The following is a 21,301-nucleotide window of genomic DNA, read 5'->3' on the forward strand; positions in this document are numbered from 1 at the left end:
AATAGCCTCTCAGACAGAAAACAATCACCCTGGGGCTTCCATCAGGCATATACACACACACACAGTCACACACACACACACAGTCACACACACAGTGGTTCAGATAAGAGCCTGAGGTCTATAGCAAACATGACGCAATCAACTGACAATGTCAGTCGTTCACTTGAATCCTAACTGTCACTCTGTAAATACTGTAAATCTATCTTAATTGTCACTTAGTAATTACAGTAATTATATCCTAACTGTCACTCTATAAATACTGTATTTCTGCATGAAATACCTGTATACAATGTGGCATTACAGTTTAGGCTCCCGAGTGGCGCAGCGGTCTAAGGCACTGCATCTCAGTGCAAGAGACATCACTACAGTCCCTGGTTTGAATCCAGGCTGTATCACAACCGGCCGTGATTGGGAGTCCCATAAGGCGGCGCACAATTGGCCCAGCATCTTCCGGGTTTGGCAGGCGTAGTCCGTCATTGTAAATAAGAATTTGTTCTTAACTAACTTGCCTAGTTAAATAAAGGTGAAATAAATAAACAGCTGAAGATATGTGTTGTCAGTTCAATCATAAAAGCAACTGAAATGTATAACTCTGTAGTTAGGAAATAAGTACTGCAGCAGCGCCTGGTGCCAGTCACAAGCTTTATTAACAGAGCAAAAGAAAAGGAGAGAAAGTCCAATGTCCAAAATAGATTTCTAACAAATACACGTCAACCAAAAAAGCTACAAAAATAAATAAATAAATATCTATAATAGCTATCAAAAAAATATTCACATCAACAACATATTCGTCTTTCATCGTTTGAATCAAGCATTTTCCTGCAACATTCTTTAATGTCTTTACACATATTATAAAATAAGATTTGCACAATCAAACTGTTACAGCACATGCTAGGAGTTAGACTGCACCAATGTACCACACACTCACTGTACTACACAATGACTGACTGCATGTTAACTGATATGATCCATGAAATGTTTCTATATCCAGGACCTGAGCCCCCTGTATGAGTTTGGAACTTGGAATTATAAGGAAACTCAAGAAAAAAATATTCTGAATCCAAATTCCGATCAACCCTTGAGGTAGAAGCAGAATCTGCACTTCCATTGACTGTGGAAATGTCTCCTTGTACGTTACGCCCTCCTTTACTTCCTATCTGTGCTACCAACCAACCAATGAGCCATTCTGAGTCTGGATTGGTTTCCTGTGTTGAACTGTTGCTAGGCAATGCTGAGGAATTCCCGTGTGTGACCAAGGAACTAGAGCCTTTGTGCAAATCAAATCACCGACTGACTGATTACCATGGGGGTCGTCCACAGCTCACCACATAGGTTAACAAACACTGTCACAATCACACACACACATACACAAAAAAGGATTCAATTCAAGCTTTAATACCAAAATAAAAACACAACAAACCCCAAAATGAATAATGTAAAAAACATCTTCTTTCTTTGGCCAGCCTGCATGTTTTTATTTTATTTTTTATTACTTGTTCCTCTAACTCCCTAAATATTTCCATATACCCTAGCCCCTTTTCACATATTAATTGTTAAAAGTTAGGAGGCTTCCACATAATGTACCCCAATGGAAAAAGCTTCAATAGTGCCAACAGTGACTAGAGCCGAATGTTTAAAACCAGATTCTCTCAGTGTCATTTCTTTAACTCACTCGTCTCCCAACGATACTGCATAAACTCACTGACATCTTCAAATAGCATTATTCCCCTTCGGACTCAAATTCCAAACTCTTTAGTGGCACAGCAAGAGATGTCATTGGTTACCTTACATACCAGTGGCTACTGACGTGACAGAAGAAGGGAAAGAGGAACCAGATTGGACGCCATCTTGATTCTACAGCAGAAAGGATGGTTCAGTTTGTTTTGCTATACTGTATGTATGTCCATGGAGTAGCAGCAGGATATATTGGCCTCTCGATCAGCTGACTTTGCATCACAATCACTTAAATCATTATTGCTTGATAGTTAAAGCCGAGCACATACACAATTATAACCAAGAAGCAAAAGATTAAAGCTAAAAAAGGGTCCTAGTTTAGTGTCACATTGGACTGGACTCCAATCCATGATGCTGGGACTTGAGGTGTAACAGAACAACGAGAGAAAGAGAGAAAAGGAACGAAGAGTAGAAACATTTATGAAGAGAGGAGACTAAATGAAGTGGAGTGCTACATTACATTGTTGAAAATTAAATAAATCAACAGCCATATTTCCAAAATTCAGGATGAAACTTCGGGGATATTATATGAATGGTGTAATGGAAACTGTATACTGTTTGATCATTGTTGATTATTAAAATACTGTGATGCTACAACACGTTCTTCTGTAGTAGGATTTTGTGAACTGGACATCACATTTCCCCAGTGGATTCAGCCAAGTTTTTAAGCAGCATCTTCTAGTTTCAAACAGACAGTCCTTTAAATAATCACCTCAAGGAATTGCAACACTGACTTGGCAGCCATTATCGGATGTAACTTCACAGATCTCTTGACAGAGCTACATTAAACTGTGTTGTGCCTGTGGCCCCGGTTAAAACAATACCCCACTCCCTGGAAGTGGTTTCTTCTTCATCAAAGCACTCCTCATCAGACAATTCTCAGCTACATTCACATTGTTTTCTATCTCTGGAAGCTCCGGTACATTCAAATTGTTTTCTATCTCTGGGAGCTCCAGTACATTGGCATTGTTTTCTATCTCTGGAAGCTCCGGTACATTCAAATTGTTTTCTATCTCTGGGAGCTCCAGTACATTGGCATTGTTTTCTATCTCTGGAAGCTCCAGTACATTGGCATTGTTTTCTATCTCTGGAAGCTCCAGTACATTGGCATTGTTTTCTATCTCTGGAAGCTCCAGTACATTGGCATTGTTTTCTATCTCTGGAAGCTCCAGTACATTGGCATTGTTTTCTATCTCTGGAAGCTCCAGTACATTCACATTGTTTTGTGACTTCCCTCTTTTCTTCTCCCAAAGCTCCAAAATCCATCTGTTATGTGCTTTTCCTCTGTAACCTGGTACTCCACTGACTGAGAGCAGATGGCTCACACTGGTGTCTGTCTGTCTGTGTGTATATCTGTCTGTCTGTCTGTCTGTCTGCCTGCATGTTGGTCTGTCTGCTTGCCTGCCTGTCTGCTTGTCCGTTCGTCCGCCTGCCTGCTTGTCTGTTTGCCTGACACCTTCCTGTTCACGCAATCAGCCCTTATCCGTCAAGACCTCCTATCCTCACGGCCGAGACAATGAGAAGTGTAATGGCCCTCTGTTCATGCTACGATCCCATCAAACACTCCTCTCTCCACATCTCTCTCAATCAGTCAGCCCCCGTTGGTCCTTAATCAAGAAGAGCACAAACACCGTTTGACCACTGATTTGCTCATGTTGCTTCACCTTATAGTTGACACTCTGTAGTGCAGAAGGGATACAATTTTCAGTAATGTCTGATATATTTTCATGCAATTTTTTTTTGAAAAATAGGTATTTAATTGTCTTGAGAGGCATTTTTACATCACAATGTTAAAGCTTTGTCACACGTTGCACATTTCTCCAATTTGGACAAATCAACATGTGCCTAAATAGTAGTGATGTCACACCATCATGGTTGCATACCGTTACTGTAACAGGTGAGAAGAGTGGTTTGCTGATGATCAAAAAGCTAAGATACAGTACTGAAAAAGATGAGATATGCACTGAAGTGTAGTTCAGGACAAGGTGTCCACCTATTCTGAATTTATTTCACTTTGGGGGCGGGGGGGTGAGGAAGGATTCAACATGGAAGAAGAGCCTTCTCATGATAAAGCTATCGTGATGAAACCAACCCCACCTTCCCCGAACCAAACAGTCAAGGGGTTCTGGGGAATCGGAGCAGCGTGTTGGAAGGGAGCGAAAGCCCCTCCGCCCCGGGTCTCCACTCACATGACGGAGCAGCTCTTGGTCTTCTCCTTCTTGAAGGTGGAGGAGAGCAGCTCGGAGCGGCTGGGCAGATGGAGGAGCCTCTTGGATAAGCGTCGGGTGGGGTTGGGCTTGGGGAGGGGCTGCAGCTTGTTGATGCAAGCCAGAGAGGCCGTACGGAACACACTGTGGATACTCTTCTCTGAGGTGAACGCTGAACACTCCAGGTAGGCCTCAGTTCCAAGCTGCTTGGCCATGGAGGAACCCTGGGGAGGAGGAGGCAGAGGAGAGCGGCTGAGAGCTTATTCTGTTCCACACAATAGATTTCACCATACATCTCTATCTGAACAGGCCCTAGTGTGTGTGTGTGTGTGTCTGTGTGTCTGTGTGTCTGTGTGTCTGTGTGTCTGTGTGTCTGTCTGTCTGTCTGTCTGTCTGTCTGTCTGTCTGTCTGTCTGTCTGTCTGTCTGTCTGTCTGTCTGTCTGTCTGTCTGTCTGTCTGTCTGTCTGTCTGTCTGTCTGTCTGTCTGTCTGTCTGTCTGTCTGTCTGTCTGTCTGTCTGTCTGTCTGTCTGTGTGTGTCAAGGTTTCCGTTAGGAAAACATGGCACCGGACATTTGACTGGCAACATTTTAATTTAACAGACATTTGAGAAATTGACCGGACCCATATGCATTGGGTGTGTAACCTGATTAGGGCGTCCACCCACGGTGCTCAGAATGTCAGAAATCACATTTAGAATACGGTAATTCATTCTTACAAATTCTGATGTGCGCTTTGAAGATGTTAGAATACCTGTCCACATTTAGTTTTCCTCAGACAAGACAAGTAAAAAACAGCTAAATCACTAGCCTATGTCAATCTACTATTGGTCAGCTTGTGGAGATAGAAACAGCCTATTCCAAACAGACTCTGGGATAGTTGTGGGACGAAAGATCCCAAATTAATACAACCAGGCTACATACAACAAAAAATTGTCTGATGCAACAGATTAGAAGTTTTAGCTTAAAATGTTGGTAAACTATTATTTCTTCACATTATAAAGCAGTAGGCTACGCTCAAATGTGCATTCCATAATACACTTGGTAGGAAAACACCGTTGTCAAAAGGGCACTGCTCATGAGAGCGGTTTCATGTGACAGAGATGAAATCATCCGTTACAGATGTAGAAAAAGAGGAGATCTAACAGGCTACTTTGAACCAATGTAAGACATGCCTCATAATATCTATTAAAACATTCAGTATATGTTTTAAAAATGCATACTGCCTCAAGCAATATTGCAAAGTGGTGTGTGATGTGCTAATGAAGCCTGCCTTCTGTTGCTGTTTGATGCTGCATTCAAAACAACTGGGAACTCAGAAATCTAAGATTTCTTTCTTCAGTGCGTTCAAGACAACTGGGAACTCAGAAATCTAAGATTTCTTTCTTCAGTGCGTTCAAGACAACTGGGAAAATAACTAGGTCTGACTGGGAGAAATCCAACTCGGAATTAAAACTCGGGACTTTCCGACCTGAAGATCACTGACGCCATGACTTGACCTTGTATTTTTCAGAGTTTCCAGTTGTCTTGAAAGCACCACAAGATTCAGCAGCAGCAGCTCTTGCGCTGTCTGACAGATTTTCCACTCCAAGGCTCTGTATCTGCATGCTGTACATGTGTGATAAATAAAACAGCCTACATAAGGAATATAGGCTACTGTACACACATGGCAATTTAATTCCACAAAATTATGCAAATCAACTTATAGGACGATAAGCATGACCAGTCAAATGTATTTCCATCAATGAGGCTAAAAAGCATTATTTCGCAATGTTTTTTTCTTCTTCTTCTCCCGGACAATTTGCCGGCAGCAATTTTTTTTATCTGCTTTAAAAAAAAAAAATGCGGACAAAAGCCGGCTATTATTGGCTAATGAAAACCCTGGCCTATGTGTGTCATCTCAGTCTCACCTGCTCATGGGTGATGGGGACCTGTTTCTGATTGGACAGCTCCATCAGGGTGCAGACGTCTGTGCGCAGGTCGGTCTTACAGCCAATGAGAAGGATGCGTGTGCTGGGGCAGAAATCTAAGATCTCTGTCTTCCACTGGAGAGAAAACAGAGCAGATATTTACCCACATGATAATGAACAAGTCATGATTTGGGGTAGTTAACCAAATTACAAATGTAATTCCCCATGATTACCTAGATAAATAGCCTACGGACCTGGTGAATCACATAGCTATAAACTAGGAAGCAACAATGCGTTGCCTAGTCTCTATATTGAATAGCAAGTTTTGAAAAGCCCAATAAAAGCCAGATAATTTGAGCCTGGTGGCTGGATTGATAGAATCTCTGAGGACTTGCAGACAGTTAGGAATACTGTTTAGAAAGAGAAAAGAGAGAGACAGAAAGATAAAGTGAGAGATGGGAGCCATTACCTTCTTGAGCCCACAGTCGAAGGTGTCTGGGCGGCTGATGTCAAAACAGAGGAGCACCGCATCAGAGTCACTGTAACAGAGAGGCCTCACATTGTCATAGTAGGGAGAACCTAGAGGAGAGGACAGAGACTTATTAACAGACGTCCAGAACAACATTCAGATGCAGTAAAGGGAAGAACATATAGTAAAACAAAAATAGTTTGGTCTAACACCCTCACCAAATACTGTCCAGGGAAAATGATAGTAGACTGTTTTCTTTTAACAATATAATGCAGAAAGGAGACATCATATCCAAGAAGAAACAACATTTAGTTGAGCGCAGTAGAGACAGAGGATGGAACATAAAATTCGACAGACCAATTAGGATCTGGCAAAAAACACTTGAATCAGTTATAGTACCCATTGCCCTTTATGGTTGTGAGGTCTGGGGTCCGCTAACCAACCAATAATTCACAAAATGGGACAAACACCAAATTGAGACTCTGCATGCAGAATTCTGCAAAAAATATCCTCAGTGTACAACGTAAAACACCAAATAATGGATGCAGAGCAGAATTAGGCCGATACCCGCTAATTATCAAAATCCAGAAAAGAGCCGTTAAATTCTACAACCACCTAAAAGGAAGCGATTCCCAAACCTTCCATAACAAAGCCATCACCTACAGAGAGATGAACCTGGAGAAGAGTCCCCTAAGCAAGCTGGTCCTGGGGCTCTGTTCACAAACACACCCCACAGAGCCCCAGAACAGCAACACAATTAGACCCAACCAAATCATGAGAAAACCAAAAGAGAATTACTTGACACATTTGAAAGAATTAACAAAAAAACTGATGAAACTATAATTCTATTTGGCCCTAAACAGAGAGTACACAGTGGCAGAATACCTGACCACTGTGACTGACCCAAACTTAAGGAAAGCTTTGACTATGTACAGACTCAGTGAGCATAGCCTTGCTATTGAGAGAGGCCACCGTAGGCAGACCTGGCTCTCAAGAGAAGACAGGCTATGTGCACACTGCCCACAAAATGAAATGGAAACTGAGCTGCACTTCCTAACCTCCTGCCCAATGTATGACCATATTAGAGACACATATTCCCACAGATTACACAGATCCACAAAGAATTTGAAAACAAACCAGATTTTGATTAACTCCCATATCTATTGGGTGAAATACCAGTGTGCCATCACAGCAGCAAGATGCGTGACCCGCTGCCACAAGAAAAGGTCAGCCAGTGAAGAAAAAACACCATTGTAAATACAACCCATATTTATGTTTATTTAATTTCCCTTTTGTACTTTAACCATTTGCACATTGTTACAACACTGTATATATACATAATATGACATTTGTAATGTCTTTATTCTTTTGGAACTTCTGTGACTGTAATGTTTACTGTTCATTTTTATTGTTTATTTCACTTTTGTATATTATCTACTTCACTTGCTTTGGCAATGTTAACATATCTTTCCCATGCCAATAAAGCCCCATGAATTGAATTGAATTGAGTGAGATAGAGAGAGACAGAGACAAAGAGACATATAGGGAGAGACAGAAAGAGAGGACAGAGACCAGGGGTAATCTCTGAGGGGTATCACTTCTCATGCTGAGCTTTACTTTGCTGTCCCTTTCCCCTCTCTCTTTTCTCTCCTCTCCTCCCTATCCTCCTCATCTCCTCCCTATCCTCCTCATCTCCTCCCTATCCTCCTAATGTCTCCTCCCTTCCTTCTCTTCTCTTCTCCATTATCATCTCCTCTCCTCTCCTCCCTATCCTCCTCATCTCCTCCCTATCCTCCTCATCTCCTCCCTATCCTCCTCATCTCCTCCCTATCCTCCTCATCTCCTCCCTATCCTCCTAATGTCTGCTCCCTTCCTTCTCTTCTCTTCTCCATTATCATCTCCTCTCCTCTCCTCCCTATCCTCCTCATCTCCTCCCTATCCTCCTAATGTCTGCTCCCTTCCTTCTCTTCTCTTCTCCATTATCATCTCCTCTCCTCTCCTCTCCTCCCTATCCTCCTCATCTCCTCCCTATCCTCCTAATGTCTGCTCCCTTCCTTCTCTTCTCTTCTCCATTATCATCTCCTCTCCTCTCCTCCCATCTCCTCTCCTATCCACCTCGCCTCTCCATCCTCCTCTCCTCCCATCTCCTCTCATCTTCTCTCCTCCCTTATCCTCCTCTCCTCTCCCCTATTGGTGTTTCAGAGTGGGAGAAGATGACAATCAAGACACTAAATCCACATTGATATTTTTATCACTGGATTAAACAAGTGGAACAGAACAGTGAGGCTGGCTGGGAGCAGCAGAGCAGGCAGACGCTCCCACTCATGTACTCGGAATCCTTAAGCAACTCCCCCTCTCTCTCTCCCCCTCCCCCCTCTCGCCCCCTCTACACACCCCCTAGTCTTCCCTCCACTCAGCGCAGCGTAATACCTCCAGTCCCTCTGCCGTTACCACAGCAACAGCCTTGGAATCCTCCATCTGCATCAGGCGTTCCTCCCACCCCTCCTTAAAGGCTGGCCACAACTGCCAATCATCTTATACACTGCTGTCCTACTGCCCACCCACCTACCCAGCTACCGCTCTACACAATTCTCTGTTAAAACAATGTTGGGGCACACACACATGCATGAAAACGCATGCTATCACGTATGCAGGCACACACAGTCACACATGCACTCACACAGCGGCACACACACAGTCACACAGCCACACACACAAACAAACACACCTTGGTTACTTGAGTCTCTCGCTCTTGTTTATTGATTATATTTGGCATCAGCGGAAGGTGATTCTTATCTCTTCATCTAATTATAAATGAGAGGCTTAGATGGATAATCATGTTAACTCTGATTAAAAAGGTCTTCCAATGGGTATCTAATGGATATAATATATCTATCTTTCCCCTTACGGTTATGTATACCATATACACTGGAACACATTCCTAATATTGAGTTGCACCCCCTTTTGCCCTCAGAACAGCCTCAATTCATCAGGGCATGGACTCTACAAGGTGTTGAAAGTGTTCCACAGGGATGCTGGCCCATGTTGGCTCCAATGCTTTCCACAGTTGTATCAAGTTGGCTGGATGTCCTTTGGGTGATGGACCATTATTGATACACATGGAAAACGGTTCAGTGTGAAAAACCCAAGAGCATTGCAGATCTTGACACAAACTGGTGCTCCTGGCACCTACTACCATACCCCATCAAAGGCACATAAATATTTTGTCTTGTGAATTTACCCTCTGAATGACACACATACACAATCCATGTCTCAATTGTCTCAAGGCTTAAAAATCCTTCCTCAACCTGTCTCCCCCCTTCATCTACAGCAGGTATTCCTAAACTGGTGTGCGCCATGCCGTCGGGGGTACGCCAAATATTTTTTTCTTCTTCACATTTTCAAACAGTCCATTTATATTTTCCACCGGGGCTATATAAATAAACTCAGCAAAAAAAGAAACGTCCTCTCACTGTCAACTGCGTTTATTTTCAGTAAACTTAACATGTGTAAATATTTGTATAAACATAACAAGATTCAACAACAGACATAAACTGAACAAGTTCCACATACATGTGACTAACAGAAATTGAATAATGTATTCCTGAACAAAGGGGGGGTCAAAATCAAAAGCTGCATTAAGTACTGCAGTGCATCTCCTCCTCATGGACTGCACCAGATGTGCCAGTTCTTGCTGTGAGATGTTACCCCACTCTTCCACCAAGGCACCTGCAAGTTCCCAGACATTTCTAGCCCTTACCCTCCGATCCAACAGGTCACAGACATGCTCAATAGGATTGAGATCCGGGCTCTTCGCTGGCCATGGCAGAACACTGACATTCCTGTCTTGCAGGAAATCACGCACAGAACGACCATTACGGCTGGTGGCATTGTCATGTTGGAGGGTCATGTCAGGATGAGCCTGCAGAAAGGGTACCACATGAGGGAGGAGGATTTCTTCCCTGTAACGCACAGCGCTGAGATTGCCTGCAATGACAACAAGCTCAGTCCGATGATGCTGTGACACACCACCGCAGACCATGACGGACCCTCCACCTCCAAATCGATCCCGCTCCAGAGTACAGGCCTCGGTGTAACGCTCATTCCTTTGACGATAAACGCGAATCCGACCATCACCCCTGGTGAGACAAAACAGCGACTCGTCAGTGAAGAGCACTTTTTGCCAGTCCTGTCTGGTCTAGCGACGGTGGGTTTGTGCCCATAGGCGATGTTGTTGCCAGTGATGTCTGGTGAGGACCTGCCTTACAACAGGCCTACAAGCCCTCAGTCCAGCCTCTCTCAGCCTATTGCGGACAGTCTGAGCACTGATGGAGGGATTGTGTGTTCCTGGTGTAACTCGAGCAGTTATTGTTGCCATCCTGTACCTGTCCCGCAGGTGTGATGTTCAGATGTACCAATTCTGTGCAGGTGTTGCTACACGTGGTCTGCCACTGCAAGGATGATCAGCTGTCTGTCCTGTCTCCCTGTAGCGCTGTCTTAGGCATCTCACAGTATGGACATCACAATTTATTGCCCTGGACACATCTGCAGTCCTCATGCCAGTGATGTCTGGTGAGGACCTGCCTTACAACAGGCCTACAAGCCCTCAGTCCAGCCTCTCTCAGCCTATTGCGGACAGTCTGAGCACTGATGGAGGGATTGGAGGGATTGTGCAGCATGCCTAAGGTACATTCACGCAGATGAGCAGGGACCCTGGGCATCTTTCTTTTGATGTTTTTCAGAGTCAGTAGAAAGGCCTCTTTAGTGTCCTAAGTTTTCATAACTGTGACCTTAATTGTCTACCGTCTGTAAGCTGTTAGTGTCTTAACGACCGTTCCACAGGTGCATGTTCATTAATTGTTTATGGTTTGTTGAACAAGCATGGAAAACAGTTTTTAAACCCTTTACATTGAAGATCTTTGAAGTTATTTGGATTTTTACGAATTATCTTTGAAAGACAGGGTACTGAAAAAGTGATGTTTATTTTTTTGCTGAGTTTATTTGGGTGAGTTTTTTTTCTCACCTGAGTATCCTCGTTTCACTGCCAAAAATACAATTAAACCATCTAGTATTCAGCGAAATAACAACACAATGTCAAATACAGGTTGCCTAGGCAAAAAAGTAACATCCAATCACATTAACAGTTACTCTCTCGCAGGAATTCCACTAACGGTCCGTATGTAGCCAAACGTAGCTGCTGCTCATTCCGTTTGCTCGAAAATTGATAAATGGTTAAAAAAAAGTAAGGCCCGCATCCATAGAGACACATACAAGCTCTACTGGTAGTACTACTACTAGCCGCAGTACTACACCTGCACCTGTCGACGACACAAGTTGGTCTGCTTCCACGAGCACATCCAGTGCTAGCATCAGTAATTCTATACTTGTTGTTAGCCCAGCTAGCATGGACACTGCCAGTTGTGAATCTGATGCAGCCGAAGAGCTACTGACCCCTTACCCGGGAAAGCACCGAACATCAGACAGGGACGTTGGACCATCGAAGAGGTGGAAATATGATGAGAAGTACATTGATTTGGGGTTCACTTATATTGGGAGTAGTGCCTTTCCTCAGCCACAGTGTGTTATATGTGCAAAAGTACTATCTCACAACTCAATGAAACCTTCACTTGCGCAGACATTTAGAGACAAAACATTCCAATTTCAAAAATAAGCCACAGGAGTTTTTTAAGCGAGAATTAAGACGACTTTTGAGTAGTAAGACATGTATAAAAGCAACAGATACCATTAATAAGAAGGGGCTAGAAGCATCTATTTGGTGAGCTACCAAGTGGCTAGGATAGGCAAACCCCATACTATTGTGGAAGACTTAATTCTTCCTGCTGCCGCGGATATGGCTGGGACAATGCTGGGGGAAAAGGCCCAAAAAAGTATACAGACAATGACTTCATCCAACACTGTTTCACCACGCATCAGTGACATGGCCGGATATGTTTTGAAACAATGACTGTTAAGCATACAAGCCAGTGAATTATATGCATTACAGCTAGATGAGTCAACAGACGTGGCGGGCCTGGCACAGCTCCTGGTATATGACCGTTACGTTTACGGAGGGTCAGTTAAGGAAGACAACCTCTTCTGCAAACCACTGGAAACCATGACAACATGAGAGGATATTTTTAAAGTACTGGACAGCTCTGTGATAAATGGACTTTGGTGGTCAAGATGTGTATCTGTACTGATGGCGCAAAAGCCATGACAGGGAGACATAGTGGAGTGGTAACGCGCGTGCAAGCAGTTGCTCCCGACACCACTTGGGTACACTGCAGCATCCACCAAGAGGCTCTTGCTGCCAAGGGAATGCCTGACAGCTTGAAAGACGTTTTGGACACTATACTGAAAATGGTTAACTTTGTTAAAGCAAGGCCCCTGAACTCTCGTATATTTTCTGCACCATGCAATGATATGGGCAGCGACCATGTAACGCTTTTACAACATTTAGAAGTGCGCTGGTTATCAAGGGGCAAAGTATTGACATGTTTTTTTTATTGAGAGACGAGCTTAAAGTTTTCTTTACTGACCATAATTTTGACTTGTCTGACCGCTTGCATGATGACGAGTTTCTCACATGACTGACCTATATGGGTGATGTTTTTTCTCACCTGATTGATCTGAATTTAGGATTACAGGGACTCTCCGCAACTATGTTCAATGTGCGGGACAAAATTGAGGCTATGATTAAGAAGTTGGAGCTCTACTCTGTCTGCATTAACAAGGACAACACACAGGTCTTTCCATCATTGTATGAGTTTCTGTGTGCAAATGAACTCAAGCTTACGGACAATGTCAAATGTGATATAGCGAAGTACCTGAGTGAGTTTGGTGCGCAATTACACTGGTACTTTCCCGAAACGGATGACACAAACAACTGGATTCTTTCATGCCCTGCCTCCAGTTCACTTACCAATATCTGAACAAGAGAGCCTCATCAAAATTGCAACAAGCGGTTCTGTAAAAATTGAATTTAATCAGAAGCCACCGCCAGATTTCTGGATTGGGCTGCGCTCAGAGTATCCTGCCTTGGCAAATCGCACTGATGCCCTTTACAACCACATACCTATGTGAGAGGGAATTCTCAGCACTCTCTAGCATGAAAACTAAATACAGGCACAGACTGTGTGTGAATATAATTTAAGACTGAGACTCTCTCCAATACAACCCAACATTGCAGAGTTACAGTATGTACATCCTTTCAAGCACACCCTTCTCATTAACCTGTGGTGAGTTATTCACAATTTTAGATGAACAAATAAGGTTTTATATGTAAGATGGTTAAAAAAAGAGCAAAATTATTGATTATTATTATATTATTATTTGTGCCCTGGTCCTATAAGAGCTCTTTATCACTTCCCACGAGCCGGGTTGTGACAAAAACTCACACTCATTCTTATGTTTAATAAATGCATCATATAGTGTGTGTATGGCAGGCTTACAATGATGGCAAAAAACAATACTTGAGAGTGCGCTGACCCTGGTGCTAGAGGGGGTACACAGCTGGAGGTTGAATGTTTGAAGGAGTACGGGACTATAAAAGGTTTGGGAACCACTGGTTTACACTGACTGAAGTGGATTTAACAAGTGGCATCAATAAGGGATCAAAGCTTTCACCTGGTCAGTCTATGTCATGGAAAGAGTAGGTGTTCTTAATGTTTTGTACACTCAGTGTACACCACTCTAGCCGACAATGTCACCATTCATTAAATATGACATAACCAAGCTAATTTATTTACAATGTAATGTACAGAACAACACAGGAAAACGGTACTGCACCACCACCTACAAAAAGAAAACAAAGAACATGGGTGTGTGTGCATATAGATCTGTCCATAAATAGCTAATGATTCTCCTCATTATCAAAGGGTCAAATTGAATTAACCAGCTGCCGTGAAACGTGTGTGGAATAATGAGAAGCTGTGGAAAAAAATATCAGAGTAGTTTGATGTTCTGAATGTCAACAGAGAAATGACTGTACAGGAACAATAGGACTAGCTTGTTGCATCAGGACACTGTGGAAGAAATATCAGAGTAGTTTGATGTTCTGAACGTCAACAGAGAAATGACTGTACAGGAACAATAGGACTAGCTTGTTGCATCAGGACACTGTGGAAGAAATATCAGAGTAGTTTGATGTTCTGAACGTCAACAGAGAAATGACTGTACAGGAACAATAGGACTAGCTTGTTGCATCAGGACACTGTGGAAGAAATATCAGAGTAGTTTGATGTTCTGAACGTCAACAGAGAAATGACTGTACAGGAACAATAGGACTAGCTTGTTGGGTCAGGATGCACGTCTGTCTGGATCTATGCCTTAAGAAAAGACAGCTTTCATCCTAAAGGTGTATTGTTAGTTCACTCCTGGACAATGATGGAGAGAGCATGTAGTCTGAGCTACCTGTTCTGAACAATATCAAACAGTTTCAATAATTATCTAGTGGACCTGGATCATCTACAGAGGTGGTTCCCAAACTTTTTATAGTCCCGTACCCCTTCAAACATTCGACCTCCAGCGCACTCTCAAATTGTGTTTTTTGCCATCATTGTACGCCTGCCACACACACACACTATACAAAAAATATATTAAACATAAGAATGTGTCACGCCCTGATCTGTTTCACCTGTCCTTGTGCTTGTCTCCACCCCTCCAGGTGTCGCCCATCTTCCCCACTTATCCCCTGGGTATTTATACCTGTGTTTTCTGTCTGTCCGTGCCAGTTCGTCTTGTTTGTTCAAGTCAACCAGCATTTTTCTCAGCTCCTACTTTTCCCCAGTCTCTCTTTTTCTCGTCCTCCTGATTTTGACCCTTGTCTGTCCTGACTCTGAGCCTGCCTGCCGTCCTGTGCCTTTGCCCCTACTCTGGTTTAACGACCTCTGCCTGACCTGACCCTGGGCCTGCCTGCCGTCCTGTACCTTTGCCCCTACTCTGGTTTAACAACCTCTGCCTGACCTGACCCTGGGCCTGCCTGCCGTCCTGTACCTTTGCCCCTACTCTGGTTTAACGACCTCTGCCTGACCTGACCCTGGGCCTGCCTGCCGTCCTGTACCTTTGCCCCTACTCTGGTTTAACGACCTCTGCCTGACCTGACCCTGGGCCTGCCTGCCGTCCTGTACCTTTGCCCCTACTCTGGTTTAACGACCTCTGCCTGACCTGACCCTGGGCCTGCCTGCCGTCCTGTACCTTTGCCCCACTACTCTGGATTATCGACCCGTCTGCCTTGACCTGTCGTTTGCCTGCCCCTGTTGTTGCAATTAACATTGTTACTTCAACACAATCTGCACTTACCTGAAACCTGAAACCTGAAACCGGATACCTGAAACCTGATATAATGAGTGTGAGTTTGTCACAACCCGGCTCGTGGGAAGTGACAAAGAGCTCTTATAGGACGAGGGCACAAATAACAATAATCAATATTTTTGCTCTTTATTTAGCCATCTTACATATAAAACCTTATTTGTTCATAAAAAATTGTGAATAACTCACCGCAGGTTAATGAGAAGGCTGTGCTTGAAAGTATGCACATAACTCTGAAATGTTGGGTTGTATTGGGGAGAGTCTGTCTTAAATATTTTTCCACACACAGTCTGTTCCTGTACTTAGTTTTCATGCTAGTGAGGGCCGAGAATACACTCTCACATAGGTACACTACCGGTCAAAAGTTTTAGAACACCTACTCATTCAAGGGTTTCTCTTTATTTTTTAATATTTTCTACATTGTAGAATAATAGTGAAGACATCAAAACTATGAAATAACACATATGGAATCATGTAGTAATCAAAAAAAGTGTTAAAAAAATATATTTTATATTTGAGATCCTTCAAATAGCCACCATTTGCCTTGATGACAGCTTTGCACACTCTTGGCATTCTCTCAACCAGCTTCATGAGGTAGTCACCTGGAACGCATTTCAATTAACAGGTGTGCCTTCTTAAAAGTTAATTTGTGTAAATTCTTTCCTTAATGCGTTTGAGCCATTCAGTTGTGTTGTGACAAGGTGGGGTTGGTATACAGAAGATAGCCCTATTTCGTAAAAGACCAAGTCCAAATTATGTCAAGAACAGCTCAAATAAGCAAAGAGAAACGACAGTTCATCATTACTTTAACCTGTTGGGGCTAGGGGGCAGTATTTTCACGGCCGGATAAAAAACGTACCCGATTTAAACTGGTTACTACTCTTACCCAGAAACGAGAATATGCACATAATTACTAGATTTGGATAGAAAACACTCTAACGTTTCTAAAACTGTTTAAATGGTGTCTGTGAGTATAACAGAACTCATATGAGAAGATTCCATGCAGGAAGTGCCCTGTCTGACAATTTGTTGTCCTTCTAGGGCATCTCTATCAAAAATACAGCATCTCTGCTGTAACGTGACATTTTCTAAGGCTTCCATTGGCTCTAAGAAGGCGCCAGAAAGTGGAATGAGAGCTCTGCAGTCTCTGGGCGAAAAAAAGCAGGAGTGTTTGTGAGTGGTCAGGCAGGGAACACTGACACTGGAGCGCGTGTGCATGAGAGGACTCCATTTTTTTCTTTCTCTCTTTGAACGAATACAACGTCGCCCGGTTGGAATATTATCGCTATTTTACGAGAAAAATTGCATACAAATGTATTTTAAACAGCGTTTGACATGCTTCGAAGTACGGTAATGGAATATTTTGAAATTGTTTGTCACGAAATGCGCCCGCGCATCACCCTTCGGATACTGACCTCAACGCACGAACAAAACGGAGCTATTTCAATATAACTATGGATTATTTCGAACCAAAACAACATTTGTTGTTAAAGTAGAAGTCCTGGGAGTGCATTCTGATGAAGAACAGCAAAGATAATCCAATTTTTCTAATAGTAAATCTGAGTTTGATGAGGGCCAAACTTTGTGGGTGTCAAATTAGCTAGCCGTGATGGTCGGGCTATCTACTCAGAATATTGCAAAATGTGCTTTTGCCGAAAAGCTATTTTAAAATCTGACACCGCGATTCCATAAAGGAGTTCTGTATCTATAATTCTTAAAATAATTGTTATGTATTTTGTGAACGTTATTCATGAGTAATTTAGTAAATTCACCGGAAGTTTGCGGTGGGTATGCTAGTTCTGAACATCACATGCTAATGTAAAAAGCTGGTTTTTGATATAAATATGAACTTGATTGAACAAAACATGCATGTATTGTATAACATAATGTCCTAGGAGTGTCATCTGATGAAGATCATCAAAGGTTAGTGCTGCATTTAGCTGTTGTTTTGGTTTTTGTATTTCGCGCCACACGATTCCACTGGCTGTTGACTAGGTGGGACGCAAACGTCCCACCTTAACCTCTATGGGCTAGCGTCCCACCTACTCAACAGCCAGTGGAATCCCGTGGCGCGATATTCAAATATCTTAGAAATGCTATTACTTCAATTTTTCAAACATATGACTATTTTACACCATTTTAAAGACAAGACTCTCGTTAATCTAACCACACTGTCCGATTTCAAAAAGGCTTTACAACGAAAGCAAAACATTAGATTATGTCAGCAGAGTACCCAGCCAGAAATAATCAGACACCCATTTTTCAAGCTAGCATATAATGTCACAAAAACCAAAACCACAGCTAAATGCAGCACTAACCTTTGATGATCTACATCAGATGACACTCCTAGGACATTATGTTATACAATACATGCATGTTTTGTTCAATCAAGTTCATATTTATATCAAAAACCAGCTTTTTACATTAGCATGTGACTAGCATGTGACTAGCATTCCCACCGAACACTTCCGGTGAATTTACTAAATTACTCACGATATACGTTCACAAAAAACATAACAATTATTTTAAGAATTATAGATACAGAACTCCTTTATGCAATCGCTATGTCCGATTTTAAAATAGCTTTTCGGTGAAAGCACATTTTGCAATATTCTGAGTAGATAGCCCGGCCATCACAGGCTAGCTATTTTGACACCCACCAAGTGTGGTACTCACCAAACTCAGATTTACTATAAGAAAAATTGGATTACCTTTGCTGTTCTTCGTCAGAATGCACTCCCAGGACTTCTACTTCAATAACAAATGTTGGTTTGGTTCCAAATAATCCATAGTTATATCCAAATAGCGGCGTTTTGTTCGTGCATTCAAGACACTATCCGAAGGGTAAAGAAGGGTGACGCGCCCGGCGCGTTTCGTGACAAAAGAATTCAAAATATTCCATTACCGTACTTCGAAGCATGTCAAACGCTGTTTAAAATCAATTTTTATGCGATTTTTCTCGTAAAAAAGCGATAATATTCCGACCGGGAAACCCTGTTTTCATTCAAAGACTGAAAATGTAAACATGTTGGAGTCTCGTGCACGCGCGCCCCAGTCTCATTGTTCTCAGATCGACCACTATCCAAATGCGCTACTGTTTTTCAGCCATGGCCTGCAAAGTCATCATTCAACGTTCTGGCGCCTTCTGAGAGCCTATGGGAGCGTTAGAAAATGTCACGTTATGCCAGAGCCCCCCTGTTTTGGATAGAGATGATCAAGAAGGCCAAGAAATAGTCAGAGAGACCGCTTCCTGTTTGGAATCTTCTCAGGTTTTGGCCTGCCATATGAGTTCTGTTATACTCACAGACACCATTCAAACAGTTTTAGAAACTTTAGGGTGTTTTCTATCCAAATCAAACAATTATATGCATATTCTAGTTACTGGGCAGGAGTAGTAACCAGATTAAATCGGGTATGCTTTTTATCCGGCCGTGCAAATACTGCCCCCTATCCCCAACAGGTTAACCAGGGAGGTTAAGACATGAAGGTCAGTCAATCTGGAAAATTCAAGAACTTTTAAAGTTTCTTGAAGTGCAGTCGCAAATGATGAAACTGGCTCTCATGAGGACCGCCACAGGAATGGAAGACTCAGAGTTACCTCTGCTGCAGAGGATAAGTTCATTAGAGTTACCTACCTCAGAAATTGCACACTGAGTTCAAGTAACAGACGCATCTCAACATCAGCTGTTCAGAGGAGACTGTGTGAATCAAGCCTTCATGGTCGAATTGCTGCAAAGAAACCACTACTAAAGGACACCAATAATAAGAAGAGACTTGCTTGGGCCAAGAAACACGAGCAATGGACATTAGATCTGTGGAAATGTGTTCTTTGGTCTGGAGTCCAAATTGAAGCTTTTTGGTTCCAACCACTGTGTCTTAGTGAGACGCGGTGTGGGTGAAACGGATGATCTCTGCATGTGTATTTCCCACCGTAAAGCACGGAGTAGGAGGTGTTATGGTGTGGGTGTGCTTTGCTTTGCTGGTGACAATGTCTGTGATTTATTTAGTTTTCAAGGCACACTTAACCAGCATGGCTACCACAGCATTCTGCAGCAATACGCCATCCCATCTGGTTTGGGCTTAGTGGGACTATCATTTGTTTTTCAACAGGACAATGACCCAACACACCTCCAGGCTGTGTAAGGGCTATTTGACCAAGAAGGAGAATGATGGAGTGCTGCATCAGATGACCTGGCCTCCACAATCACCCGACCTCAACCCAATTGAGATGGTTTGGGATGAGTCGGACCACAGAGTGAAGGAAAAGCAGCCAACAAGTGCTCAGCATATGTGGGAACTCCTTCAAGACTGTTGGAAAAGCATTCCAGGTGAAGCTGGTTGAGGGAATGCCACGAATGTGCAAACCTGCCACCAAGGCAAACGGTGGCTGTTTGAAGAATCTCAAATATAAAATATATTTTGATTTGTTTAACACTTTTCTGGTTACTACATAATTCCATATGTGTTCTTTCATAGTTTTGATGTCTTCACTATTATTCTACAATGTAGAAAATATTAAAAAATAAAGAAAAACCCTTGAATGAGTAGGTGTTCTAAAACTTTTGAACGGTACTGTATATTCTGTTCTCAAAAGTGAAGCTAGAAGGAGGGCCCCTCAACAAGGTCTTACTTAGGGCTCTAAAAGGCTTGGTATAATGTAGGCCACTGTGGCCAGTTCATATAGATCAGTGATTCTCAAAATGTTTAATGTACCACCAAGTTCGTTTTGCTCTGCCCAGAGTACCCCTGAACTAGTGATAGAGGATATAGGTTGATGATATAGGATGAGAGGATGTAGTTACCTGACGTGTCCCACAGACTGAGCTCCACGCGCTGCTCCTCTAGTTGCAGACACGCTGTGTAGTTCTCAAACACTGTGGGCACATAAGTCTGTGGAGAGGAATGACATAGCAGTCTGTTAATATCCTCCCTGCTACAAGTGATGGACTTTATTTTCAGAATTCAGATCTACATTTAAATGAAATACAGTCTTCTAAAATAGTAAACATTTGAGTGTAAACGAATTAGTAGGCTAGCCCAATAAAAATGAATGGAAAAAATGCTGCATGATCATATCTGCCTTTTTCAATGTGGTGATGAAACCCATTTCAAAGTGATCATCAGAAGTCTACAGCAGAACATATGATATAATCCAATGTGAAAACTGTGAATTATTGGACATCCGCATCATATAGTAGATACAGGCATCCTGGCCCGAAGCGGATGATGCTCTTATCTGAAATTAATCTATCGTCAGTTTATTCTCAACTTTTAAAAGAGCCGCTTATGAGGCTGATCAAATCCTCAGAAACATCTGCTCAATCAATATGGAAGCTTTGCAGAACATATATAATGTGTATCTTAAAATGATAGTATTGCAACAGGAAACAAATATTCGCATACCTCTGGATAACAATCCTTCGCGAGGACTTGCAACATCGCAGTTTTTCCGCATTGAACATCCCCAACAAGAACCAGTTTACATCTCACCACCAACGGCTGTGGATTTCTCCTTTCCTTCATATTTGTAACAGTCAAGAACGCAAGTCTTTATTAAAGAAAACGGGTAAAAACGCGAAATCCAAAAGAAAAACGTCCTTGGTAGCGGTAGAGCACCGTAGCCTATTCTGAAGTGTGGTCTAGTCCTAGAAGGATGCTTGCATTTGATGGAATG

At 42.6% G+C, this 21,301-nt stretch overlaps 1 protein-coding gene across 1 annotated transcript; it reads right to left on the minus strand.

The window, feature by feature from the left end:
* Positions 1–628: 628 nt before the first annotated feature.
* On the minus strand, positions 629–21,301 carry LOC106572699 (rho-related GTP-binding protein Rho6). Its single transcript, XM_014147091.2, has 5 exons — positions 21,031–21,301; positions 20,430–20,517; positions 6,319–6,428; positions 5,850–5,984; positions 629–4,165 (listed from the first exon to the last, which is right to left on the minus strand). Exons 1-5 carry the CDS (start codon positions 21,148–21,150, stop codon positions 3,920–3,922), a joined length of 699 nt encoding a protein of 232 aa, XP_014002566.1. The 5' UTR covers positions 21,151–21,301; the 3' UTR covers positions 629–3,919.

Source organism: Salmo salar, chromosome ssa15 (genome assembly GCF_905237065.1).
Source record: "Salmo salar chromosome ssa15, Ssal_v3.1, whole genome shotgun sequence".
NCBI lineage: Eukaryota > Metazoa > Chordata > Actinopteri > Salmoniformes > Salmonidae > Salmo > Salmo salar.